The sequence below is a fragment of the Ornithorhynchus anatinus genome, chromosome 5 (genome assembly GCF_004115215.2).
Source record: "Ornithorhynchus anatinus isolate Pmale09 chromosome 5, mOrnAna1.pri.v4, whole genome shotgun sequence".
In the NCBI taxonomy this organism is placed as follows: Eukaryota; Metazoa; Chordata; class Mammalia; order Monotremata; family Ornithorhynchidae; genus Ornithorhynchus; species Ornithorhynchus anatinus.
Window position 1 is genome coordinate 65,965,705 of NC_041732.1, and position 27,770 is coordinate 65,993,474.

General features: G+C 44.2%; 1 protein-coding gene across 2 annotated transcripts in view; it reads right to left on the minus strand.

The window, feature by feature from the left end:
- VPS13D (vacuolar protein sorting 13 homolog D) overlaps nt 1-27,471 on the minus strand; it is a 313,068-nt gene extending 285,597 nt beyond the window's left edge. For both annotated transcript variants that reach the window (XM_029065681.2, XM_029065680.2), the window contains exons 1-9: nt 27,394-27,471; nt 20,565-20,737; nt 10,537-10,614; nt 7,220-7,410; nt 6,362-6,442; nt 3,968-4,084; nt 3,684-3,788; nt 2,579-2,749; nt 1,199-1,299 (exon numbers count right to left, since the gene is read on the minus strand). In XM_029065681.2, coding sequence (XP_028921514.1) covers nt 1,199-1,299; nt 2,579-2,749; nt 3,684-3,788; nt 3,968-4,084; nt 6,362-6,442; nt 7,220-7,410; nt 10,537-10,614; nt 20,565-20,661 — 941 coding nt within the window. In that variant the 5' untranslated portion in view covers nt 20,662-20,737; nt 27,394-27,471. The remainder of the gene's footprint in view (nt 1-1,198; nt 1,300-2,578; nt 2,750-3,683; nt 3,789-3,967; nt 4,085-6,361; nt 6,443-7,219; nt 7,411-10,536; nt 10,615-20,564; nt 20,738-27,393) is intronic.
- Nucleotides 27,472-27,770: the final 299 nt, after the last annotated feature.

The window sequence follows — 27,770 nt, forward strand, 5'->3', positions numbered from 1 at the left end:
GTTGGTATTTGTTAAGCGCTTACTATGTGCCGAGCACTGTTCTAAGCGCTGGGGTAGACACAGGGGAATCAGGTTGTCCCACGTAGGGCTCACAGTCTTAATCCTCATTTTACAGATGAGGTAACTGAGGCACCGAGAAGTGAAGTGACTTGCCCAAAGTCACACAGCTGACAAGTGGCCGAGCTGGGATTCGAACTCATGACCTCTCTGGCTCCAAAGCCCGTGCTCTTTCCACTGAGCCACGCTGCTTCACACACTTGCCTGCTGTGTGACCCTGGACAAGTCACTTAACTTCTCAGTGCCACAGATTCCTCATCTGTAAAATGGGAGTACAATACCTGTTCTCCCTTAGACTGAAGGCCTCAACTGCACAGGGCCTGTGACAGAAGGAGTGTGGCTTAGTGGAAAGAGCAGGGGCTTGGGAGTCAGAGGTCGTGGGTTTTAATCCTGGCTCCGCCACTTATCGGCTGTGTGACTTTGGACAAGTCACTTAACTTCTCTAGGACTCAGTTACCTCATCTGTAAAATGGGGATTAAAAGTGTGAGCCCCATGTGGGTCAACCTGATTACCCTGTATGTACCCCTGTGCTTCGAACAGTGCTTGGCACATAGCACTTAACAAATACCATCATTATTATTACTACCTATCTTGAACGTAGCCTCGTGCTTAGTAGAATACTTGACACATATTAAGTGCTTACCAAAGACCACAAATATTATTAAAAATATATATTTGGAATTATTGGTATTTTTTCTCTCTTAAAAGTTGAGTTCTTCCACGGTCTAGCTTTATTCCCTTAAGGAGTCAGGCTCTTTGAGAGGAACATCACTATTTTCAACCATTAGTATGCATTCATTCAATCGTATTTATTGAGCGCTTACTGTGTGTACAGCACTGTACTAAACGCTTGGAATGTACACTTTGGCAACAGAGGGAGACAATCCCTGCCCAACAATGGGCTCATAGTACACACTTTGCACATGGCTGATGGTGCAAAAGAGCTAACACTCCTTGTTGCAAAGTGCCCTACATGGTCCCAGAGAGGACCCCGAAGCACTCTGAGAATTAGGCCCATCACTGCTAAGTGAATGCTGTTTCCAGTTCCAATTTCTCAGTTCATTTGGATGAAGGAGGCCAAAAGGCTCACCCTGATGAATGGATTCTAAAGCCTTCAGAGCCATCATATACAGTTCTTACTTTTCAGATACTGCCATCTTCGGTTTCCATTTTCGAAATTTTAGCTGTCTTTCTTTTCGTTCCAGCTCCTTCAAGAACTCCATGATTTGCCGGTATTGCAGCTGTGGTCAAAAATTAACACATGGTTAAACTCAATTCATTTCTTGGTGTCAACTGAGAGCTGCACATTTTCAAAGAACTATGGTACCAGTTAATGCCCATCCTACCGCCTCATAAGAAAGTTACAATTTCAGCACAAATTCCAAGAAGAAATTCACCCGACAAAGCATTACCAGCTTGGAGACCAGGGGTGGACAAGCCTCATGAACTGAAGAGCCGCAAACCAAAAACTCAATATGGCCAAGAGTCACAGATCAAAAAATATACAGATCTAACCGGAATGGCAGGCAGGGGAAGGGGTGGTGGTGTGTTGGAGGACAACAGGGGGTGAACAAAATGGGGTGGTAGCAAGGATGGGGTGAGAAAACCACCGCTCCAAGTAGCAGTATTTGTTAAGCGCTATGTCCCCGGCTCTGTACTAAGCACTGGGATAGACAGAGAATAATCCAGTGTGACACAGTCCCTGCCTCACAAGGGGCTCATAGGGAAGCAGTGTAGCTCAGTGGAAAGAGCCCGGGCTTGGGAGTCAGAGGTCATGGGTTCGAATCCCGGCTCTGTCACTTGTCAGCTGTGTGACTGTGGGCAAGTCACTTAACTTCTCTGTGCCTCAGTGACCTCATCTGTAAAATGGGGATTAACCGTGAGCCTCATGTGGGACAACCTGATTACCCTGCATCTATCCCAGCGCTTAGAACAGTGCTCTGCACATAGTAAGCGCTTAAATACCAACATTATTATTATTATTATTAATCCCCATTTTTCATATCAGGGAACTAAGGCATAGGGAAGTGAAGTGACTTATCAAGGTCACAGAGCTGACAAGTGGTGGAGCTGGGATTAGAACCCAGGTCCTTTGATTCATTCTATTCAGTCAATAGTATTTACTGAGTGCTTACTATGTGCGCAGCAATGTATTGAGCACTTGGAATGTACGATTTGGTAACAGATAGAGACAATCCCTGACCAAGAAGTCCTTCTGACTCCCAGGCCCATGCTCTATCCACTAGGTACTGCAGCCCCCTGCCGCTGCAGCACAATGATAAGCAGCAGAGAACATGTGCGCAAGCTACACAGCAAGAGACAGCACGGGGAGAAGAGCAACAGTTTGGCCACCCCGTTGTACACATTCATTTTCTCTCAGTGAAGATGACCACAGTTTGCAGTTTTTTGACATCCTTTGTCTTTCTATTTAGGATTTCAAACCCAACTAGAGTGAAGGAAAAAAACCACCCACATTTTAAAGTCATGGAGAGTAAAATCAATCCAGAAGGATCGAGGTACCTGAGAAAGCTTCAACGGAATGGTTTCTAGCTGGATATCACACTCTAATCGGGGAGTCTGGCGGGACCTCAGAGGCTCCTTAGAGCAGTTTCTTCTCAAAAGGGCAGAAGTGCAGATAGGCTCCAAGATATAGTGGTGATCACGGCTCTCCATACTTTTATCCATCGCATCCTGAAAGTCACATGCAAATCTGCTCAAATAGGGCAGTTATTTTTTCCGTTATCAAAAAAAATAACTAGTATTGTAGCATTTAAGTGTATTTACTGGCTGGCCAAAATATTCTCCCAAAATAGCATTCAACAGGAAGAAAATTCCTAGGTTTACTTGGAGTAAAAGCTTTATCTGGCACTCATGGGAAATGAGAAGTGCTGGTGTGCTCTGGTTACGGCCACTCAGGAAGGCTGGAAAGGCTTTGAAGAGTGAGCAATTTCAACACAGTAAACACTGGCTGGTTCATACTCAGAAGACTATTTGCTGCTCAGAACAAGGAGTTAAACTCCTTTGAAACTACTGTTGAAGGGAGTTGTACGATTCACTAACCACCTTAGTAGACTAGCTAAAGCAGCCGGGGCTCTGGAGGAATAAGAGATCTGGGAAAGGGATCTGCTAATTGCTAATCTGATTAGCCAACAGCTTCAATGTGCCAGGAACTTTATGCAAACACTTAGAGGAGCTGCAAACGGAAGTGGAGGGCTCATATATTCTCCAAAAGGGAGCATATTGAAATTGGTAAAGTCCTTGATAGCAAAACATATATTGTATTAAGGCTGTTTCTGTTCCAGACATATTCCTTATACTATAATGCTTCAAACTTCTATTTCTTCCAAGTGGAGCTGTTTGGTCTCATGTCTCAGCTTTCAGAATGAGTCTCATAAACTGACTTTTACTTGAACTTAAAGGAATACAATTTAGCTCTCTTCACACAAACATTGAATTTTTATATGAGCAAAAAGTACTCTCTTAAAAACAGCTAAGATTCTAATCCTCTCAAATCTTGGAGAAAAACTGACATTTACAAGAAGGAGGTGATTTTGTTTTACATCTGAAAAGGGGGCAGTGGCCTTAGGTTCACTGCCAGCCTTCTTGTCTTTCCGGAGACCCTTACCTGTAAATCCACTGGAGGCAGATCTCCCAATAAAGTGCAATCGACATCCCAATAGATACTGAAATCGGCTACATCTAGTTGCTTTTTCCTCATTAATTTTTGTACCTAAGTTATGGGGAATAGATGGGAGAGCAGGATTTAATAATACTTCAATGAAAAAACAAGTTAGGATGTATGCAATAGTTACATAAAGAGGGTCTCACACTAATAAGGCCCATACCAAATGGTACAAAGGATCTGGAACTGTTGTTTCCTGCCCTCTTCTATATGCATTTTATACTCACAGGTTCATTCATGGCATTTTGCATGGACACGTTTTTGATGCAGATGCCAAATGCAAAAGGGCAGGAAGGATTAGTGACACCATCTTCAAACCGCAAATGAACATCTTGAATTTTTAACTGGAAAAGGGAAAGAAGAGAGACACTTATTTCCAGGGACCTCCCAACCACAGGTAGATCATGTTAGAAGGGCTCCACTCCTAATGTTTTCCCATTATTAACCAAGTTCTGCTAACTCTTTCGTATTGTACTCTCCCAAGCACTTAGTACAGCGCTCTATACCTAGTAAGCTCAATAAATACCAATGACATTAATGAAGTTTAACTACCACGTAAAATTCATGTCTAAGTGACACAATACATGCTAGTTCCCTACCTGCTTTGATCCGTTGGCATGCCTGGGGCCTGGGGAGGTGATAGGCTGAGGGATGACATCCGGGGAAGATGGGGTACTGTCCCCCAAAGCCTGTCATCATTTGAGAAGCAGCATGGCGCAGTGGATAGAGTACGGGACTGGGAGTCAAAAGGTCACTGGTTCTAATCCCAGCTCTGCCACTTGTCTACTGTGTGACCTTGGACAAATCAATTAACTTCTCTATATCTCAGTTACCTCATCTGTAAAATAGGGATTGAGACTGTGAGCCCCATGTGGGACAGGGGCTGTGCCCAAACCGATTTGCCTGTATCCACCTCAGTGCTTAGTACAGTGCCTGACACACAGTAAGCACGTAAGCACAGAAGCAGCGTGGCGCAGTGGAAAGAGCACGGGCTTTGGAGTCAGGGCTCATGAGTTCGAATCCCAGCTCTGCCACTTGTCAGCTGTGTGACTGTGGGCAAGTCACTTAACTTCTCTGTGCCTCAGTTCCCTCATCTGTAAAATGGGGATGAAGATGTGAGCCCCACGTGGGACAACCTGATTCCCCTGTGTTTACCCCAGCGCTTAGAACAGTGCTCTGCACATAGTAAGCGCTTAACAAATACCAACATTATTAATACCATAATTATAGCCATTTGGCACACTCAGTGGATTTAGAAGGATCATAATTAGACTGTATAATTTGGCATAATAGATCTTTGCTCCTGAGCAGTCTCTGTTTAGGAAATAGAGATAATTCCTCATTAAAAAATCCTCAAGGAAACCTTTCCTACCATAGCCACAGTAGCCGTGCCTCAGAGTTCTGCTGATGGGAGCAATTTGCTTTTATTTCTTTCTCCCTTGTCTTTGAGGGCAGCCAAATGGGGCATTAGCGTAAAATTCCCTCAATTCCAAAGCCCCATGTGGGATATGATCTATGTCCAACCTGCTTAACTTGTGCTACCCCAGTGCTTAGTACAGTGCCTGGTACACAGTAAGTCTTTAACAAACACCATAAAAAGGTAAGTATCCAATTTTTTAAACCAATAATTTCTCAAAATAAAACTCCTTAAAACAGAATTCTGAGCAGTGACTTCAGTCGGCACAGCTATCTGGTGGATGGTGACAAAACATCTCTCTCATAATACACTATATCCCGACCACATCAGCTTCAGTCATGATTAGGTTCCAGAACAACTCATTTTAATTCACCTTGGACTACCCTACCATTTCGTTGTAGTCAATGGATTACTTCGAGCAAGGCTCACTCGTTCGCTTAATCGTATTACAAAGTAATTCCAGTTCCCTTAGGAGTTAACTAAATTACCAATCTGTATTCTCTAGGAACTGGATGTCATTTTGAAAAAAAAAGTGGCACAGTGAAAAGAGCATGGTGGGCCTGGGAGTCAAGGGATCTGGGTTTTAATCCTGGCTCCACCACTTGCCTCCTGTGTAACCATAGGCAAGTTATTTAACATCTCTGTGCCTCAGTTTCCTCCTCTGAAAAATGAGGTTTAAATACCTGTTCTCCTTTCCTCATCTATTACGAGCCCCATGTGGGATAAGAGTTGTGTCCAATCTCATTATCTTGTATCTTATCCAGTGTTTAGTACACTGCTTTGCATACAGTAAGCACTTAAATACCACTATTATTATTATTGTTATAAGGGATTTCAGCCCCTTATTCAACCTAAGTACATCTCAAAGGTAGGAGGTCCAAGAGCAAAGCTTTCCCTAATTCTACCCAGATTATTAATTGCCTTGCATTTAATTTTTGAGCACCAAACAGGAAATGAAAAGCATAAAACAAAACTGAATTCACACCCAAATTATGGGAACACCCATGAAACTGAGTTGGCTCAAAAAACAATTTTCAGGTTTATAATCTATGAAGCACTTTAAAAAATGGAGAAGTCAGCTTTAATTGTATATTACACAAGGTAAGTCAGTCAAAAGAAGCAAATTACTAATCAAATAAGTCAGAGGTACAGTTTTTTATTTTTAAAAAATGAAAAATACACTATTAGAAATGTATTCACTTACTTCAATATTTTCTACAATTCTTGTGACCACAGAGGCAGTAACTGAATACCAGTAGGATTCTCCTTTTTGCTGACGTTCATTCTGGAAAAAAAAAGCAGTGTGGCCTAGTGGATACAGCACAGAAGGACCTGCAATCTAGTCCCAGGACTGCAACCTGTCTGTCGTGTGACCTTGGACAAGTCACTTCTCTGTGCCTCAGTTACTTCATCTATATAATGGGGATTAAGTCTGTGAGCCCGATGTGGGGCATGGACTGCATCCAACCTGATTAACTTTTATTTAGCCCAGTGCTTAGAACAGTGTCTGGCACATAGTAAGCACTTATATATATATATATATATAAAATGAACAAATGATCTAAAAACATTCAATTGTTTTCAGTGGGCGAATGTGACTTGGTTTGAAGTCCCATGTGGGTCTCCATCCATCTTAGAAGCTGCCATTTGCCTACTTACCCCATTCAGTGGGGAATAGAACAAATTACTACACTGAGCTAAGATGAAGAGACCATCTGAACAATGAAGTTAAAGAATCCCTGCAAAACTTTATCCTTGGTCAACTAGAAGTCACTATTGTGCAACTACCAGGGCCGAAGTTGACCACTGAAAACTTGTAATGCTTCAGATTCACTTTTTTCCCTCACTGTTCTTCACTACAGAATTTGTCAAGAGAATGGCTACCGTACAGGTCAATATGGTACTAGTTGTCTTTGGTTCATATTGCAGATAAACGATATGAATATAACTTACAGGATATTTAACAAGGAGGAAAATAATATATTTGCTTAGAAAATGATGTAGCTGACTCCAAGAAACTGTACCCCCAAACTGTTCTTAAGGCACAAACTCTGTGTCTTACTTTCCATTTTTCTTCCAGTGCTTGAAGTAGTGCTTTTTTTCGCTCTCTTTCCAGTAATTTCTCCTTTTCATCGTTGAAGTCCTGTAGTTTTTCGGGGGCGCCAATTAAGTGGAGTTTGGAGATGGAGATCACCCAGGGGTCCACATGGGGACGATAAAAGGGGATCTGTAGCGTTACCTTCCCAATGAAACCTAGATGTGCCCGAAGGGGGAAAAGAACACTGTTAGAGGTCTAGACAATAGAATAGAAACACCGATACTAGAACAGAACAGAAACTAGAAATGATGAATGATGAGATGAAAAAAGTTCAGCAAACATCATCCCTTCCTTGAACGGGTTGACGTTCCTAAGAAGACTAATTACCCAGCCTTGGAAAAAAATCCCTCATCTATCCGGCCATGACGAGCAAAAATTTTGCCAAAGAGAAAAAAATTCGCACTTCTTTCAAATCATTATGGATTAGCCTTGGGAGACAGCAGGCTGGTAATTTTGTTTGACATTTTCAAGTTTGTAATATTCATGTCAGAGACGCCTAAAAATTCAATGAATTTAAGACAAGTTCGCTTGCCTGGGTAGAAAAAGCACCTTCCTGGACTATTAACTCTCACTGCGGTACATCTTCTATTAACCACTGGGAAGATTACCTTATACCGCAGGAAGATTTAAGAAGCTTTTGTAAATTTCAATCTTGCAAATGGGAGAAAAAAAAATAATTCCAAACTAATTAAGATCCCAGATATCTCAAATAAAAACTCCTCCAAGTGGCCTTCCCAGACTAAGCCCCCCTTTTCCTCAGCTCCCCCTCCCTTCCGCATCACCTCGACTCGCTCCCTTTGCTCTTCCCCGTCTCCCTGCTCCACAGCACTTAGGTAGCACTTAGAGAAGCAGCGTGGCTCAGTGGAAAGAGTCCGGGCTTGGGAGTCAGAGGTCATGGGTTCGAATCCCGACTCTGCCCCTTGTCAGCTGTGTGACTGTGGGCAAGTCATTTCACTTCTCTGGGCCTCAGTTCCCTCATCTGTAAAATGGGGGTGAAGACTGTGAGCCTCACGTGGGACAACCTCATTCCCCTGTATCTACCCCAGCGCTTAAAACAGTGTTCTGCACGTAGTAAGCGCTTAACAAATAACAACATTATTATTATGTATATACATATATATCTATAATTCTATTTATTTATACTGATGCCTGTTTACTTGTTTTGATGTCTGTCTTCCCCCTTCTAGACTGTAAGCCCGGTGTGGGCAGGGATTGTCTCCTTTATTGCTGAACTGTACTTTCCAAGTGCTTAGTACAGTGCTCTGCACACAGTAAGTGCTCAATAAATACAACTGAACGAATGAAAAACTCTTCAAGATCAGCTTCAAGACTCATCAGGTCTCCCAATCTTACATATTAACCCACTTCACCTGTTACTCTCCAGGCCACTCTCTTCGTTCTTCCCACTCCATCCTACTAGCTGTACCTCATTCTTAATTCTCGTGCCTCCACTGCCTCACTCACTTTATTCCTCCAATAAATTAATCATATTTACTGAGCATTTACTGTGTGCACAGTACTGTACGAAGCATTTGAGAGGGTACAATATAACAGAATTGGTACACGCATTCCCTCCAGCCTGGAACTCCCTTGCCCCTCTACATCCCTAAGACTAGAGTTCTCCCTCCTCACCTTTAAGGTTCTTCTAAAATCCCACCTTTTCCAACAAGGCTTGCCTGATTAACTCCCAAAACCAAGTCACCCAGCTGCCTCTAACACATATATTTATTGAACAGAAAAGCAGCATAGCCCAGTGGAAAGTACATGGGCCTGGGAGTCAGGAGATCGGGGTTCTAATTCTGATTCTGCCTCTTGCCTGCTGTGTGGCCTTGGGCAAGTCACTTACCTGCTCTGTCCCTAAATTTCCTCATGTGCAAAAATGGAATAATATACTTGCTCTCCCTCCCCCTTGGACACTGAGCTCCATGTTGAACAGGGACTCTGTCTTCAATGGTTTTATTATATCTACCACAGTGCTTAGTTCAGTCCTTGGCACATTATTATTATGAGCCGTCGAATCGTTTCCGATTCATAGCGACTCTATGGGTATTTTTTCTCCAGAACATCCTGTCTTCTGCCATAACATGTAACCTTGCTAATGGTTCTCCCGTTACCGTTCTTATGGTTTCTATGTATCTAGTGGCTGGTCTGCCTCTTCCACGCTTTTCCTGGACTTTTCCAGAACTTTTCCTAGCATTAGTGTCTTGGCACATAGTAATAATAATAATGCTGGTATTTGTTAAGCGCTTACTGTGTGCCAAGCTCTGTTCTAAGTGCTGGGGAAGATAAAAGGTGATCATTCATTCATTCAGTAGTCTTTACTGAGCGCTTACTATTTGCACAGCACTCTCCTAAGCGCTTGGAATGTACAATTTGGCAACAGATAGAAACCATCCCTGCCCAACGATGGGCTCACAGTCTAATGGGGGAGACAGACAGCAGAGCAGAACAGAACGAAACAAAAACAAGAACATTATCACGATAAATAGAACCAAGGTGGTGGACACAGGTTGTCCCACGTGGGGCTCACAGTCTTCACCCCCAAAGTGAGCCCTCCCTCAGCACTTATTATATATAGGATAATTGTTCGGTCATTCTGGTTACCCTACTTGTAAATATTTTTACCCCTGTTCCTCCTGTTGGGAATGTAAGCTCCTTGTACATTCAAACTCATTCTTCTACTGTACTTTCCTGAGCGTACAGTACAAGTATAGTCATGGGTTCTAATCCCAGCTCTGCCACTTGTCTGCTGTGTGACCTTGGGCAAGTCACTTAGCTTCTCTGTGCCTCAGTTACCTCATCTGTAAAAATGGGGATTAAAAAATGTGAGCCCCACGTGGGACAATCTGATTATCCTGTAATTACCCCAGCGCTTAGAAAAGTGCTCTGCACATAGTAAGCGCTTAACAAATACCATAATTATTATTATTATTATTACAGGGCACCACACCCTAGGGGGCGCTCAAAGAATACCTTTTCTACTCCTCTCGGGTGCTGCTACTTGGGAAGCAGAAGTTGGAAATTGCTGACGGTGCCGGGGGAAGTGGTGGAAAGTACACAGGGAATAATAATGATGGTATGTGTTAAGCGCTTACTATGCGCCAAGCACTGTTCTAAGAGTGCGGCTCCTCACTCCAACATTTCCTCTTCTCACCAAGACAGTAGAGGGGGACTGTTAGGCCCTAAAAAAACTAGGCAACCACCTGCCTAAGGCCTTCGCCCCAGACCAGCAGCAGGTACTTTGCAAGAGGTTTGATGTGTTTCTCTCCACTCCACCATACCTGCTTTCACTTCAAATGGCAACTCCAGTTCTTTCAAGGCATCTTTCTTGAGGGGCAAATTTTCTAACTCAACAGCGCCTATAAAACCAAAAGGATTAAGAATCTGTTAATTCCAAAATTCACCAAGTAAAGGGTTCATAGAAAGCATACACTTAGAGCATGGATAGTCATTCGATCGCATGTCAATCATATTTTCTGAGCACTTACTGTGTGCAGAGCACCTTAGTAAGTGCTTGGGAAAGTACAATATAAGAATAAACAGACCCATTCCCTGACCACAAGGAGCTTAGTCTGGAGGGGGAACAACGGGGGACAGACATTAATATAAATAAATTATAGATATGTACCTAGGTGCTGTGGGGCTGGGAGGGGGGGAAGAGCAAAGGGAGCAACTCAGGGCAACGCAGAAGGGAGTGGGAGATGAGGAAAAGTGAGGCTTAGTCTGGGAAGACCTCTAGGAGGAGATGTACCTTCACTAAGGCTTTGAAGGCGGGGAGAGTAATTATCTGTCAGATTTGAGGAGGGAGGGCGTTCCACGCCAGAGGGGGGACATGGGCAAGGGGTCGGTGGCGAGACAGACGAGATCCAAGTCCAGCGAGAAGGTTAGCATTAGAGGAGCAAAGTGTGCGGGCTGGGTTATAGTAGGAGAGTAGAGAGGTGAGATAGGAGGGAGCAAGGTGACCTGAGTGCTTTAAAGCTGTTGGCGAGTTTTTGTTTGATGTGGAGGTGGAGGGCAACCATTGGAGTTTCTTGAGTAGGGGAAAAAGTGAAAAGCAACAACAGAAAGCAATGGAAAAAAATGAGCAGGTTGTACCCTTAAGCCAAGAATGTAGGACACATTCATTTGCTATCCCCAAGGCCCAGTGACGGCTTAGCTGGGGGATTATGGTGAGCACACCTGATGACTGGACCAGAGTGCAGTAGACTAAGCAGAAGGTAAAATCTCCATAAAGTCATGCAATGGTCTCACTACCTAACACAGTGTGTGTGTTTGGGTATTAAAGAAGGAGTTTTTTTAAAAAGTTATCTTTAAATCGCTGGTGTAAAGAGTCCCCAGAAGCTTGAAAATTCTTGGAGCTTCTCCCACAGCAATCCTCCAGGAGCAAGCAGTATTATCTGCTTGAACAAGTACTTAGTTCAGTGAACTGCATTCAGTGTGCACTAGATAAATCAATCAATTCATCAGTCAATTAATTCAATCGCATTTACTGAGTGCTTACTGCATGCAGAGCACTGTACAAAACTCTTGGGAGAGTACAATATGACAGAATTAAAGGATACGTTCCCTACCCCTAACAAGCTTACTCTTACTACTATTACTGGTGGCAAGAGCACAGGCCTAGAAGTCAGAGGACCTGGGTTCTAATCCCAGCTTGGTCCCCGGCCTACTGTGTGACCTTGGACAACTCGCTTCACCTCTCTTTGCCTGAACCAGTGAAGTTGGGTCTATAGATGGAGAGGAAGGGGTGGATTCTGGATCTACTGTGGGGGAAGAATCGACAGAATTTGGAACCAGAGAGTATGACGGGGTGAAAGAGGTGAAGGAGGTAAGGATAAGGCCAGGGTTACAGGCTTGAGAGAAGTGGAGATGATGGTGATACTTTCAACTGAGATGAGAAAGTCACATGGAGAAAACGATCTAGGAGGGAAGATGAGGACTTCAGTTTTGGTATGTTGAGTTTGCATAACTTTGAATTTGAGGCAGGAGGAAATCTGTGATTGCTGAGGAGAGAGACTAGGAATAGTGAAGAGGATTTGGGAAGCACCTGCCTGGAAGTGAAAGTTGAAGCAGTATGAGCAGATGTGCTCCCCAAAGCAGCAAGAAAGAATTGATATACCGTTTCAAATCTAGCCCCACAGCTCTTATGTACATATATGGAATTTATTTATATTAATGTCTGTCTCCACCTGCCCCAAGATGGTAAGCTGGTTGTAGGCAGGGAATGTGTCTGTTTATTGTTGCAAGGTACTCTCTCAAGCACTTAGTACAGTGCTCTGCACACAGCAAGTGCTCAATAAACACGACCGAATGAATGAATGAATGAACGAACTCCACCACCCACTCATATTGATAATGCCACAAAAACTCTCCCTGATAAGAAATACATGACGACAGAAAGCATGGGGTATTTTTGTATTTTGTATAGTACCAAGTACTCTGTGGGTGCTTAATGGATACTCAATAACCGAAAAGATCATTTAATTTCCTGGAAGAATATTGCCATGAGCAGCTTTTTCCTGTAGGCTAATGTCTCCCCATCTCTAATAAACAAAAAAACTACATAAGCAACAAGGCTGGCTGAATTTACAAAAGGACAGGTTAGCTGTTTCAATAATCTGAGATCACTTCCTGAATTCTACCCAGCGCCAAGATCAGTAATGAAAAATGCTAATTCCATTCTTTCATCTGTATCTGCTGCACAAGGTAGTTACTCAAGACTCATCGAGCCAAAAACAGCAAATAAGAAGAGGAGCAGAAGAAATTGAGGAGACCAAAATGCTGAACATACTCCCTTTTCCTGGTCTTCATCCTACTGTGGCCAAAAAATCATTTTACTATTCCATCTCTATGGGATGGAGCCCCCTCCTCTAGATTGTACGTTCAATGGGGGCAGGGACTGTGTCTATTTTGTTACAATGTACTCTCCCAAGCACTTAGTACAGTGCTCTCAACATAGTAAGCACTCGATAAATACGATTGACTGACTGCCTTAATGACTGGTCCATGAATAGGTGTGCGAGTGAATGAGTCGAGAGAGATGCTGTCAGGGTGGGAGAGAAAGGAATAAGGCCAGAATGACTAATAGAGGTGAGAAAGAGTGAAACACCTAATGACTCCTTGGGGGAAAGAGTAGAACATTAATTTGAGGGCAAGAGCCCCATCTTCTTGTTCTTAACAAATCTTCACTGAGCCCAATACAGCACTTTATACCACCCAGTCACCTTACTGACAGCTGGTGCAGGAAGAAATCACTGGAAGTCAGAAAATCGGAAATCGGGCAGACCCTCAAGAGATCTGGTCCAGTCCTGTGACTCCAAAGATGTAAATGCTTAAACTACTCAGGACAAATAGATAACTATTCTTATAAATAATGATGGCATTTGTTAAGTGCTTACTATGTGCCAAGCACTGTTCTAAGAGCTAGATCTTCAATGCGGAGATGCTACCACCTCCTCTGGCAGCCTGCTCTGGTGTTTTATTGTTTGACAATTAATGTCATCAAAATCTCTCCTGCTCTAAAATTTACTCTCATTTCCTCTTTTCACCCTCAGGGAACATGGAGGAAAAACTGGTCAGTATCCTTCCTATAAAACCCCTTAAAATACATGAAGACAGTTTTCAGACAACTTACTCTTGAGTCTCCAGACCAAAGAAGCCCAACTCTTTTAACAACTCCATCTTTTTCCTTTAAGACCTAAACTTCCAAGACCTTAGTCAGTTCAGTCATTTCTCTCTCCAGTTTCTCTGCATCCTGCTTCACGGTGGAAACCAGAATTGTTCTTTTCTAAGAGGTCTGCCCAGCGAAGGGTTTTGTAAGAGGGTACTTTGTTGACTCTTCAACATCATACTTGAAGTTGAATTATCTTTGTTTCATGCTATCTTTTTCAATAACGACACTAAATTGCTGACTTGAATTCAGTAATAGTAGAAGTATTACTATTGATTGAGCATCCATTTAGTGCAATGTTCTAAGCCCTTCGGAAGAAGCACACTATTAAGTGACTGGTTCCCTGCCCACAATGAAAGATCAGTTTTTGGTCAACTAGGACACCCAGGTCCCTTTTTGCTACATTTTCCTTAGCCTTTCTCCACCCAGTATTTGTGTTTCTTGTTTTTCATGCCTACCTTGACTTGCCCCTAAAGAATTGCACCCCGCTCCTGAAAGACCACCTTTCTAAGTGTTAGCAGCCCAATTTAGGATCACCTGCAAACTTGATGAGCAGGCTCTCATTTCCTTTGTCCCGGTTATTGATCAAGATATTGAATAGAACTGGTGTCAACGCCAATCCCTATAGGACATCATTTACTGCTGCAACTGAGCCACTGATAATTATCCCTTCCCCATCGCCCTACTCCCTCCCTCTGCTCTACCCACTTCCCCTCCCCACAGCACTTGTGTATAATTGTACAAATATATTACTCTATTTTATTAATGATGTGTATTTATCTATAATGCTATTTATCTATTTTGATGGTATTGATGCCTGTCTACTTGTTTTGTTTTGTTGTCTGTCTCCCCCTTCTAGATTGTGAGCCCACTGTTGGATAGGGATTATCTCTATCTGTTGCCGAACTGTTTTTTTCAAGCGCTTAGTTCAGTGCTCTGCACACAGAAAGCGCTCAATACATACGATTGATTGATTGATTATCCTTTGGACGTGAGCCTCAAAGCAGCTGGACACCCACACAACAATATGGTCAATTTTATACTTTTCTAGCTTGCTAATAAGCTGCTGATGGGACAAAACTAAAAGCTTTCCTGAAGTATAAAGAGATGACATCTGATGTTGGTATTTGTTTAATGTTGGTATTTGTTAAGCGCTTACTATGTGCAGAGCACTGTTCTAAGCGCTGGGGGAGGTATAGGGTAAACAGGTGGTCCCACGTGAGGCTCACAGACTTTAATCCCCATTTTACAGATGAGGGAACTGAGGCACAGAGAAGTGAAGTGACTCGCCCACAGTCACACAGCTGCCAAGTGGCAGAGCTGGGAGTTGAACCCATGACCTCTGACTCCGAAGCCCAGGCTCTTTCCACTGAGCCACACCGTTTCCCGTCTTCCTGATGTTCTATAGGCAAGGGTCTGCTACTGCCACTGAAGGAAGGGATTTAGTGAACCTAAAAGGCAGAGGATGGTTATGTAAAAAAACAGAAAACAACAAGAAAAAAAAACCCCACTGAATTGCTGATATAAATAACACAAACCAGGAACTGACTGCTGGTCTTGTACGATTTACCTCTGACACTTTGGCAAATGTGAAACACTCATAATTTTGAATCCTGGAGGATTTTTGGTAATCCTCTTGTCATTTAATCAATTAGTTTCACATTAGCTGTCCATTCAAAAACCATCAAATTTTACTTTTAACTTTGTTTGCAAAATATGCAAGGCCACCACAAGTTAGTGTGCATCTGTCCCCAAATTATATCTGAGAGAGCTCTCCTAGTGACAGCTAGCGATCCATTTTAGGCATAAAGATGAAATAATTTAGTTACTTCCTTGTCAACCAATAGGACAGTTAATAGCCTATTAATAGCCTATTATTTCTTTAATATTCTAATGTTCTATTTCTATGAATAGTCTTTTAAAAAAACAAACACATTTAACCTGCAACAGCAAGATGCGGCAGATAATGGGTTCAACATAGGAAGTTACTCACACTTAATCACTATTTACCTCATTCTCATCTTGTAGAATCAGATAAACATAAGCACCCAAACAGCCTTCTTTGAATAATTCATTAATTCTTCTATCTCTGCTCTTTCAATCTTGTCTTAATTGCTTTAATCTTGCTAAGCAAATAGAATCATAAAAATGATATGGGTTTCTGTCATTCATCTACCATTTAATGCTTTTCTTTTCACTCATTTGATGAAGAGAATGGATGGGAAGAGAGTGCCACTGGATGAGTCCAGCGAAATCCAACGCTTAAGCATCGGAGCTCTGACTATGAGGCTCTATTCTTAGCTGACATATACACCCCATTTTGGACATATTGATTTATGTACTCTATCTAAACTATTAATCATTCACATATCCACCTTTCCATTCTCTTCTCCTTGTCCATATCCTATACTAGATTGCAAGCTCTTTAAGGGCAGAGATTGTGTTTTCTCTGTGTACTGTACTTTCCCTGGCACTCTTTTCAATGCTCTGTCCAAAAGGGATGGATTCTTATAAAATCCTGATTTTAGGAAGACTTGAACTCTAGTACCCACTCCATATCAAACACAATGCAATATTTCTTTTGATACTGGATCCTGCTGTATCCAGACAAGGGCTATTATTAATAATAATTATGGTATTTGTTAAGCACTGACTATGTGCCAGTCACTGTACTAAGTGCTGGGGTGAATACAGCAGATCGGGTTGGACACAGTCCCTGTCCCACATGGGGCTCACAGTCTCGATACCCATTTTACAGATGAGGTAAACGAGGCACAGAGCAGTTACATGACTTGCCCAACGTCACAGAGCAGACAAGTGGTGGAGCCGGGATTAGAACCCATGACTTTCTGACTGCCAGACTTGGGCTCTATCCACTTCGCCATCAGTGGTATTTACTGAGCACTTACTGTTTGCAGGGCACTGTACTAAGCACTTATTTTTATCAATGGTAATTTTTAATCCATCACAACTTCCCCTAATTCTGTTACAGCATTCCAGCCAAAATGGACAATGAAAAATGCACTCTGACAGAACTAAGTGTACCAGTCTCTAACCTCATCACAACACCAAAGAATACTACATTTTAAATCAATGGTATTTATTGAGCCCTTACTATGTGCAGAGCACTGTTCTAAGGGCTTGGGAGATTTCAACAGCAGCTTGGACTAGTGGAAAGAGCACAGGCCTGAGTCAGAGAACGTGGTTCTAGTCCCAGCTCTATCACTTGCCTGCTGGGTGACCTGGGACAAGGCACTTACCTTCTCTGTGCATCAGTTTTCTCAATTATGCTATGAGGATTCGATACCTTTTCTCCCGCCTACTTAGACTGTGAACCCCATCTACAACAGGGACTGGGTCCAAACTGATTATCTAATATCTATTCCAGTGCTTAGTATAGTGTTTGGCACATAGTAAGTGCTGAATGAACACCACAATTATACAGAAACTTAAAGCATGCTTAACTTTTGCCATGAGTTTTGTGGACAGTGGCAACTCTGCTTAAGCCATTTTTTCCAACTGAAAGAAGAAAGGATTCTCTTTTCTATAATATTAAGTGCTTATAATATAGCCGGCACCATGCTAAACACCCGGGTAGATATGAGGCAATTAGATAGGACAGAATCACCGTCCCACATAGTACTCACAGTCTCAGAGGGAGGAAGAACAGGTATTTTATCCCTGTTCTACAGATGATGAAATAAAGGCACTGATAAGTTAAGTAATTTGCCCAAGGTCACCCTTGGGCATTTCACAGATTAGGAAATCGAGGCACAGATATGTTAAATGAACTGCCCATGGTCATACAGCAGGCAGGTGGCAGAGCTAGAAGTAGGAGCTGGGTCTCCTGATTCTCAGAACCATGCTCTTTCCACTAGACCACACTGCCATATTGACTTGTGGTTCACCCATGTCTCTGCTGTACTGTCTCCTCGACCTTGTTGTCTGCCCTCTGCCACCAACTCAGATTCATTCCGCATTTGCAACTCTGGTTAAAAATCGAAGGGGATGAGGACTTCTGGGTCAGTTTCGCTTTTCATTTAGCAGCTCCTCCTGTGGCTGGGATCAAAGCCTATGGATGAGTTATGAAACCAGAGCTAACGCTTTGGACCTGTTCAGCAACTGGCCACCCGGGAGTGGATTAGGGCTAATGAACAGCAGAAATTGGGACTAATGAGAAAGGAAGAGTTGGAGCCTAGTAGTTACCATCGCACCAGCTTCCTACTGCCATTTCTGGAGGAACTGAAGGCAGTGCTGCTGTCTGTCTTCACCTCAAAGGGCCAATAGAACAGATTTGAAGTTTAAAGGTTACCCTTACCGCCATTACCCTGTACTGGTCCAGACAAGTTAGAAAAATACAGACTGTGACAACCAGGGTGATAAGATCGATGATTGTCTCTGGTGAATGTCTAAGAGGTCTAGCTGGACAACCCGCCATTTCCAGCGACCTTAGGTGACATCAAGGTTTCAGGTAACCTTTTTCTTTTATGCTCAATCTTATGATTTGCTTAACCAACCGGACTGCACCATCTTTCCCTGTACAAATTACATTTTAAAAGGTCTGTTTTCCGGGTGCCCGCTTAGAATTAGAATTCAAATCAAACAGCAGCATTTATTGAGTGCTTATTATTTGCAGAGAACTGTTCTAAATGCTTAGGAAAGGACTACAATAGAGTTGGTAGACATGACCCTCTGCCCCTATAAGAGCCTGCAGTCCAGAGGGGGAGACAGACATGTACCAAAATTACAGAGAGGGGAAATGGCAGAGTGTAATGATATATACATAAATGCTGTGAGGCTGAGGGTGGGGTAAATAGCAAGTGCTTAAGCTCCTGAAAAGAAAAGGTCACTGGGCTGTTTTTTAGTGATGACCCCTACCTACTGCCATATAAACTCACAGGGAAAGACGCTACCTCCCATATAGCCTGTATTCAAACATTTGAGGGGCTCCAATTCACGATGGAATGTACTCAGGGATGGAGTTATCATCGTGTCTCCCGAAGGTCACCGAGCTTGTTGCTGTCCCTTTTTGTTTGTTTTTGCTTTTTAAAATAGCTTTCTCGATAACGTGACCATGCCGCTCCTGAATCGCACTCCTTTCAGCTACCACGGTGACAGAAACGATTCCACTACGCCGTACCCTACAAACTAGCACTTAGCATAATACTTTGGCACATGGAAAGCACTTAGTATCATATTTATTATTATCATCTGGGTTGCAGTGTGCTCAGATACTTCATAGAGCTCTAAAAGCTAACGAAAATAACATCTAAAACTACCTTCAATTAATAAATTCTTATTTTTTCCCCTGAAAAACTGATGTCTCTCCCCTCCTTACAAATTTTTCCACTTAGATAAGGGTCTTAGGGGCCTATTGGGAAATCTGCCACTGAATGTGCCTCAAGAAAAAAAAGATAATTTGTCAAGGATAAAACCTAATAAGAGATATGTAATCCCATCAATTCTGAGGTGAAGCTAAACCACAGCTCTGTGGTACCCACCTGGAAATACTTTTGAAAGACAACCCTGCCTGCTTTCATAACACAGCTGAAAAAAATGACTGAAATTTATTTTTTTCAGATTACCCTATATCGGTGTTTTACACATAGGTCACCAAGCATAGATGGGTTTCAAACCTTAAGTTTGGGGAACCTATGTTTCACCTCAAAGATCCCCTTAATATGGGGCAGTCTTCTTTCATAATAAACGTGACAGTAAAAGCTCTGATAATCCAAAACCTTAAACAAAAAAATTTACCTTACTTCAATAGAAGACATACTAATTTTTAAAATATTTGATTCATTCAATCGTATTTATAGAGCACTTTACTGTGTGCAGAGCACTGTACTAAGCACTTGGAAAGTGCAATTTGGCAACATATAGAGACAATCCCTACCCAACAAAGGGCTCACAGTATTTTGACATGAACTTTATTATTCCAAATACATTTTATATATTCTAAAAAATATATAAAGAATTCTAGAGAAGCAGCATAGCACAGTGGATACAGCACGGGCCTAAGAGTCAGCAGGTCATGGGTTCTAATTCTGGCTCCGCCACTTGTCTGCTGTGTGACCTCTGGCAAGTCACTTCACTTCTATGGGCCTCAGTTCCCTCATCTGTAAAATGGGGATTGAGACTGTGAGCCCCACGTGGGACAAGAACTGTATCCAACCCGATTTGCTTGTATCCACCCCAGCGCTTAGCAGAGTGCCTGGCACATAGTAAGCGCTTAATACCATAATTATTATTATTATAAATATAAAAGGATAGAGCATTATGATAAAAGGCAGCAGTGTTTTCAAACACTGATTTTTTCCTTGACATTCAAACTATCTGTGAAGTGGGTTTACAGTAATGATTTCAGTTTTAACTATAAACTGTCTTTGATATCATTACTTGATAAAGAAAATGTCAATGATTTCAGTTTTAACTATACACTGCCTTTGATATCATTACTTGAAAAAGAAAATGTCAACGAAACCCTGTCCGAATACTAAAACAACTTACCATCCGAGCTTTTACTGCGGAAAAATATACGTTTGTAAAATGTTTTGCAGTGCCGGAGGGGCACACATGCTTGGGGGTGGACGTCGGGGCGGGGGGAGGAAGGGTTTTTGCACACGTATGCACTCTTACCTTTGAGAAGTGCCACCGAGAGTTGATCTGTGTTCAGGTTATTGACATATTTGCCCAAATAGGTATTGAGAACCCACGCTACAAGACCTTCCAACATGACTGTGCCTTGAGAAGATGATTTTTAAGACTCTGCCGTCATTCTCCGTTTCTTTCTCTCATGGTTATAGAAACATCTATCGGGAGAGAACAAAAGAGGAATCAATAGAGACATTCAAGGTGACTCCCTCAATAGCCAAATTGTGAGTCTCAGAAAAAATGTTCACTCTTTCAAATATAATCAACCCAACACATCGAAAAATTGATGAGGCTTTCTGAAATGATTTCTCATAGCTTATGAACCTGAGCTGAATCTCCTATTTTCCATCAAAGGGAACCTGGATTTGTTTCACATCTCTTGCTCAAGTTTTCCACCAAATGACAGAGAATACTTTCCTTGGGTTCTAGAGAGAAAAGCCTTATATGAAATTCCAAAGGCCCAGAGACAATCCTTAACCCATTTCACTTTTATATATATAATACTATCTTCTGAAAATGCCATTTTACACATAAGGACGCCAAAGCACTGGCAGGACAATTGTATTGCCATGGATCAGCTCAGCAAGGAGATCTGGCATTAGATTCCTAACGTCCTTAGATGAAGGCCTTGCCTGACCGCTTAGACCCTCTCTGCCATTCAAATTGTCTTCCGCTTTGGAGCTGTGAATTTGACATCAATCCCCCTTGAAAGATTTTTTCCTTTAGAATACTTTTCAAATGTTCTTCCCTAAACTGTCACTGAACTAAGAAGAAAGATATAAAAAGGAACTAAGTATTAACCACATATCTCATGGCAAGTCTTTAGGTGGCTAGTATACTGTACGATACTAAACTATACGATCAACTCTATTGTATTGTACTCCACCAAGTGCTTAGCACAGGGCTCTGAACACAGCAAGGGTTAAAATGACATCACTTCAGCTTAGGTCTAGAAAGGTTTTTGTTTGTATTTTTTTATGTTAAAAAGTTATAAAAAAAAATCAGAAGGGGAAATGTTTCCCACATTGGGATTGTATGGTTCAAAAATCCCACTAGGCCAAGGGTCACGAACAATAAATAAATGACTACTCCACTTTCAACTTTTACCGTCCATGAGTATTGCAACACAGTCACAGGCAGTCTGCCGAAGTCAGTTGTACATGCAACTTTCTTTTAGCCATTAAATTGGGCACCCAACACCAACATTTTGAAATGCCAAGCTCAAAGCACTTGATGGGAAAAGAAAAGTGAATGTGAGTTCCCACACAATGAACTTGGCATTTCTTCTCAGCTTACATCATTTTCAATAGCGATTAAAGGAGAGATACAGAAGGAAAAAAATCGAGTGAAAGGCAGCGTGCCCTAGGGGAAAGAGTAAGGGCCTGGGAGGCAGAGGACCTGGGTTCTAATTCTGCTCCACCACTTTTCTGCTTTGTGACCTTGGACTTCTCTGGACCACCGTTAAATCTGTAAAATGAGGATTAGGATTGTGAGCCCTATGTGGGGCATGGACTGTGCCCAACCTGAATTAACCTGTATTTACTCCAGCGCTTAGTACAGTGCCTGGCACACAGTAAACTCTTAACAAATACCAAAAAAAGGCAACCTGGTAAGGGGCATCAGTTAGTAGCCGGTGGAAGCAAACTAGAGAGAAAACAATAGCCAAGTTGGGCTAAGCAGAATACCAATGCTGGGCCAAAGACATAGGAAAGGGGAGTTTCAAGCCTTTTTTCCCTGGTTCAAAAAATCCACCTGCAGGAAGCCCTACCTGTTTATTCCGAATCCAATATTGTTTACACACTTCTCATCCATTAGGTGATTCCTACTCTCAAACATGAGAAGCAGCACGGCCTAATGGCAAGAGCACAGACTGGGCCTGAGAGGTCACGGGTTCTAATCTCTGCTCTGCCATTTGTGTGACCTTGGGCAAGTCATTTAACTTCTCTATGCCTCAGTGGCCTCATCTGTAAAATGGGGATTGAGACTGAGAGCTTTGCTCTTCTCCCCTCTCCACAGCACTTATGTATATATGTATATATCTATAATTCTATTTATATTGAGGCCTGTTTACTTGTTTTGATAGGTATCTATAATTCTGTTTATGTTTTGTTTACTTGTTTTGATGTCTGTCTCCTCTCTTCTAGACCGTAAGCCTAGTGTGGGCAGGGACTGTCTCTCTTTATTGCTGAATTTTCCAAGTACTTTCTAAGCCCTTAGTAAAGTGCTCTGCACACAGTAAGTGCTCAGTAAATACGACTGAATGAATGAACATGGGACAGGGACTGTGTCCAACCTGATTGCCTTGTATCCACCCCAGGGCTTAGAACCGTGCTTGGCCCATAGTAAGTGCTTAACAAATACCACAATTATTCTCATTATTATTGCCTGTTAAGCAACAGAGGGAGTCGGCCAGGCCCCGAAACCCAATCCTATTAGCATCAAGACAGATCGGCCCCTCCCACACTCAGCCCTGCAGCTTCCAGCTGTGGCTGGAGAAGCGTTGTGGGCGACAGACCAAAGCCGAAAGCCGGACTCCTGAGTCCTTGCCCCGGGCTCTCTGTGGTTCATGACCTTGGGCCGGACCCCTCCTTCGGACGGAGGCCGGTGAAGACACCCAACCCCTTCTCAGGGTGGACAGAGGCGTGTAATTAGTGGGTGTTCGAGCCCCGGGAGATGAAAGGGGGCAGAAGCCGGAGAGGCACGCGGGATGGCCCGACGAGGGAGGAAAATGGGTCAACGAAGGATTGATCTTCCTCATTCAGTCACTCAATTATATTTATTGAGCGCTTACTGTGTGCAGAGCACTGGACTAAGCGCTTGGAAAGTACAATACAGTAAGAAAGAGAGCCAATCCTTGCCCACGACAGGTTTACGGTCTTGTCCAAGGTAGCACGGCAGACAAGTGGCAGAGCCGAAATTAGAACCCATGACATTCTGCCTCTCAGGCCCGGGCTCTAGCCACTACACCATGCTGCTTCCATTGAAACAAGTAAACAGGAATCAATATAAGTAAATAGAATTCCAGATATATACATAGATACATAACTGCTATGGGGCGGGAGCGAGCAAAGGGAGGGGGTCGAGGTGATTCGTCCTCTTCCTCCTCCCTTCCCCCTGCCCAGGAATGAGGAAATGCTTCCCATTCCCCATTGGATAATAGCAATAATAATAATCATGGTATTTGTAAAGCACTTTCTATGTGCAAAGCACTGTACAAAGCACTGGGCTAGATAGAAACAAATCGGTTTGGACACAGTCCCTGTCCTACATGGGATTCACAGTCCCGATCCCCATTTTACAGATGAGGCAACTGAGGCACAGAGAAGTAGAGTAACTTGCCCAAGGTCACACAGCAGACAAGTGGCGGAGCCGGAATTGGAACCCATGACCTTCTGACTACCAGGTCCGGGCTCTATCCACTACATCATGCTGCTTCCATCGAAACAAGTAAACAGGCATCAATAAAATTAACTAAAATTATAGACATAAACATAGATACCAAGGTGCTGTGTGGCTGGGAAGAGCAAAAGGAGCGAGTCGAGGTGACTTCGTCCTCCTCTTCCTCCTCCCTTTCCCCTGTCCGGGAATGAGGAAACCCTTCCCATTCCCCATTTGGAATATTCATTCAATAGTATTTCAATAGTATTTATTGAGCGCTTACTATGTGCAGAGCACTGTACTAAGCGCTTGGAATATACAAATTGGTAACAGATAGAGACAGTCACTGCCCTTTGACGGGCTTACAGTCTAATTGGGGGAGATGGACAGACAAGAACAATAGCAATAAACAGAATCAAGGGGATGAACATCTCGTTGAAACAATAGCAAATAAACAGAATCAAGACGATGTACATTTCTAATAACAATAATGATTATGGTATCTGTTAAGCGCTTACTTTGGGTGAAGCACTGTACTTAGCACTGGGGTAGGTACAAGCAAATAGGGTGGGACACAGTCCCTGTCCCATCTGGGGCTCACAGTCTCCATCCCCTTTTTACAGATGAGTCCACTGAAGCTCAGAGAAGTGAAGTGACTTGCCCCAGGTCACACAGCGGGTAAAGTGGTGGAGCCGGGATTAGAACCCATGACCTTCTGACTCCCAGGCCCGGGCTCTATCCATCACACCATGCTGCTTCCATCGAAACAAGTAAACAGGCATCGATATAAATAAACCAAACTACAGATTTATAGCGCTATATATATCACAGTCCCTGTCCCAAGTGGGGCTCACAGTCTCAATCCCCATTTTACAGATGAGGCCACTGAGGCCCAGGGAAGTGACTTCCCCAAGGTCATACAGCAGAGAAGTGGCAGAGCCGGGTTCACTCCCTCATTCATTCAGTCGTATTGATTGAGCGCTTACTGTGTGCAGAGCACTGTACTAAGAGCTTGGAAAGTACAATTTGGCAACAGACAGAGACAATCCCTCCCCAGCAACGGGCTCACCATCTAGGAGGGAGACAGACAACAAAGCAAAACAAGTAGACAGCCATCAATACCATCAAAATGACCTTCTGGGTTCTAACCACTAGGCCACGCATGGCTCAGTGGAAAGAGCCTGGACTTGGGAGTCACGGGTCATGGGTTCTAATCCCAGCTCTGCCGCTTGTCAGCTGTGTGACCTTGGGCCAGTTACTTAACTTCTCTGTGCCTCAGTTACCTCATCTGGGAAATAGGGATGAAGACTGTGAGCCCCACTTGGCTCCCCCAGCGCTTAGAACAGTGCTTAGAACACTGCTTGGCACATAGTAAACGCTTAACAAATAACATTATTATTATTATTCTCTAGGCCTCCTTCTCCGCCAGTAGGACCAACGGGAAGTGGTGGGGGTGACCCGGGAGCCCGTTGGGGTCAGGGATGGTCTCTGCTGCTCAACTGTACCTGCTGAGTGCTTAGTACAGTGCTCTGCACACAGTAAGTCCTCAACAAGCCCGTTGCTGGGCAGGGATGGTATCCCTCGGTTGTCCTTTCCAAGTGCTTAGGAGAGTGCTCTGCACACAGGAAGCGTTTCAATGAATACAACTGAATGGATGAAGAGGGCTGAATATTCCAAGGGCTTAGTCCAGTGCTCTGCACACAGTAAGCGCTCAACAAGCCCGTTGCTGGGCAGGGATGGCCTCTCTCGGGTGTAGTTTCCAAGCGCTTAGGAGAGTGTTCTGCACACAGGAAGCGCTTCGATTAGACTGTAAGCCCGTCAGTGGGCAGGGATTGTCTCTATCTGATGCCGAATTGTCCATTTCAAGCGCTTAGTACAGTGATCTGCACATAGTAAGTGCTCAATAAATACTACTGAATCAATATGATTGAATGGATGAATGAAGAGGGCTGAATATTCCAAGCGCTTAGTCCAGTGCTCTGCACACAGTAAGCCCTCAACAAGCCCGCTGCTGGGCAGGGACGGCCTCTGTCGGTGGTCCATTCCAAACGCTTAAGAGAGTGCTCTGCACATAGTAAGCGCTTCAATCAATACGACTGAATCGATGAAGAGGGCTGAACATTCCAAGCGCTTAGTCCAGTGCTCAGCACACAGTAGGCGCTCAACAAGCCCGTTGCTGGGCAACGACGGCCTCTCTCGGGGGTCCATTCCAAGCGCTTAGGAGAGTGCTCTGCACATAATAAGCGCTCAATAATTACGACTGAATGGATGAATGAATGGAGAGGGCTGAATATTCTAAGCACTTAGGCCAGTGCTCTGCACACAGTAAGCGCTCAACAAGCCCGTTGCCGGGCAAGGACAGCCTCTCTCGGGGGTCCATTCCAAGCGCTTAGGAGAGTGCTCTGAACATCGTAAGCACTCAGTAAATACTACTGAATCAATACGATTGAATGGATAAACGAGGAGGGCTGATTATTCCAAGCGCTTAGGCCAGTGGTGTGCACACAGTAAGCACTCAACATGCCTGTTGCCAGGCAGGGACGGCCTCTCTCGGCGGTCCATTCCAAGCGCTTAGGAGAGTGCTCTGCACATCGTAAGCACTCAATAAATACTACTGAATCAATATGATTGAATGGATGAGTAAAAAGGGCTGAATACTCCAAGCGTTTAGGCCAGGGCTCTGCACACATTAAGCGCTCAACAAGCCCGTTGCCGGGCAAGGACGGCCTCTCTCGGGGGTCCATTCCAAGCGCTTAGGAGAGTGCTCTGCACATCGTAAGCACTCAATAAATACTACTGAATCAATATGATTGAATGGATGAGTGAAAAGGGCTGAATATTCCAAGCGCTTAGGCCAGGGCTCAGCACACAGTAAGTGCTCAACAAGCCCGTTGCTGGGCAGGGACGGCCTCTCTCGGCGGTCCATTCCAAGCGCTTAGGAGAGTGCTCTGCACATCGTAAGCACTCAATAAATACTACTGAATCAATACGATTGAATGGCTAAACGACGAGAGCTGAATATTCCAAGCGCTTAGGCCAGTGGTGTGCACACAGTAAGCACTCAACACGCCTGCTGCTGGGCAGGGACGGCCTCTCTCGGCGGTCCATTCCAAGCCCTTAGGAGAGTGCTCTGCACATCGTAAGCGCTCAGTAAATACTACTGAATGAATAAATGAGCGAGTGAGTGCAGGAGCCCCCCCCCAGGAGGGGAGGGCAGGGGTCAAAGGTTGCGCGGGGTGAGAGGCGCTGCCCCCCAGGCCGCCGCCTGCCGGCGCCGCTCCCCCGGCGGCCTCGAGGGGGCGGCCGAGAGCGGGGTGGGGGGGGGGGCGCCGCCTGCGGCCCAATGGGGGGGGGCCGCCCCTCCCCCCCCCGCCCGGAGAGGGGGAGCCCCGCACCGCCCCCGCACCGCCCCGCACGACCCGGCCGAGCGGCTCACCTGTCGGGCTGCCCCCGCGGCGGGCGGAGCGGAGCGGTCCGGAGCGGCGCCGAGCGGCCGGATCGTCAATGGCGCCGGGGGCCGCTGGAGCCCAGACCCAGGCAATCGAGCGGCCCGCAAAGGGAGGGCGAGCAATCGAGCGCAGAGGCATCGATGGGCCGCGCCTTCCCCCCCCCCCCCCCCCCCCCCCCCACCAAGCCTGACAGCTCCCCGCCTCCACCAGGCTGCTCAGCCCTCTCTCTGCCCATATTAGCAGTCATCAGCCTGGTACTTCTTCGTGCATTCATTAATCGTATTTACTGAGCCCTCACTTTGTGCACAGCACTGGACTAAACACTCAAACTCCCTTCAAAGCCCCGCTGACAGCTCCCCGCCTC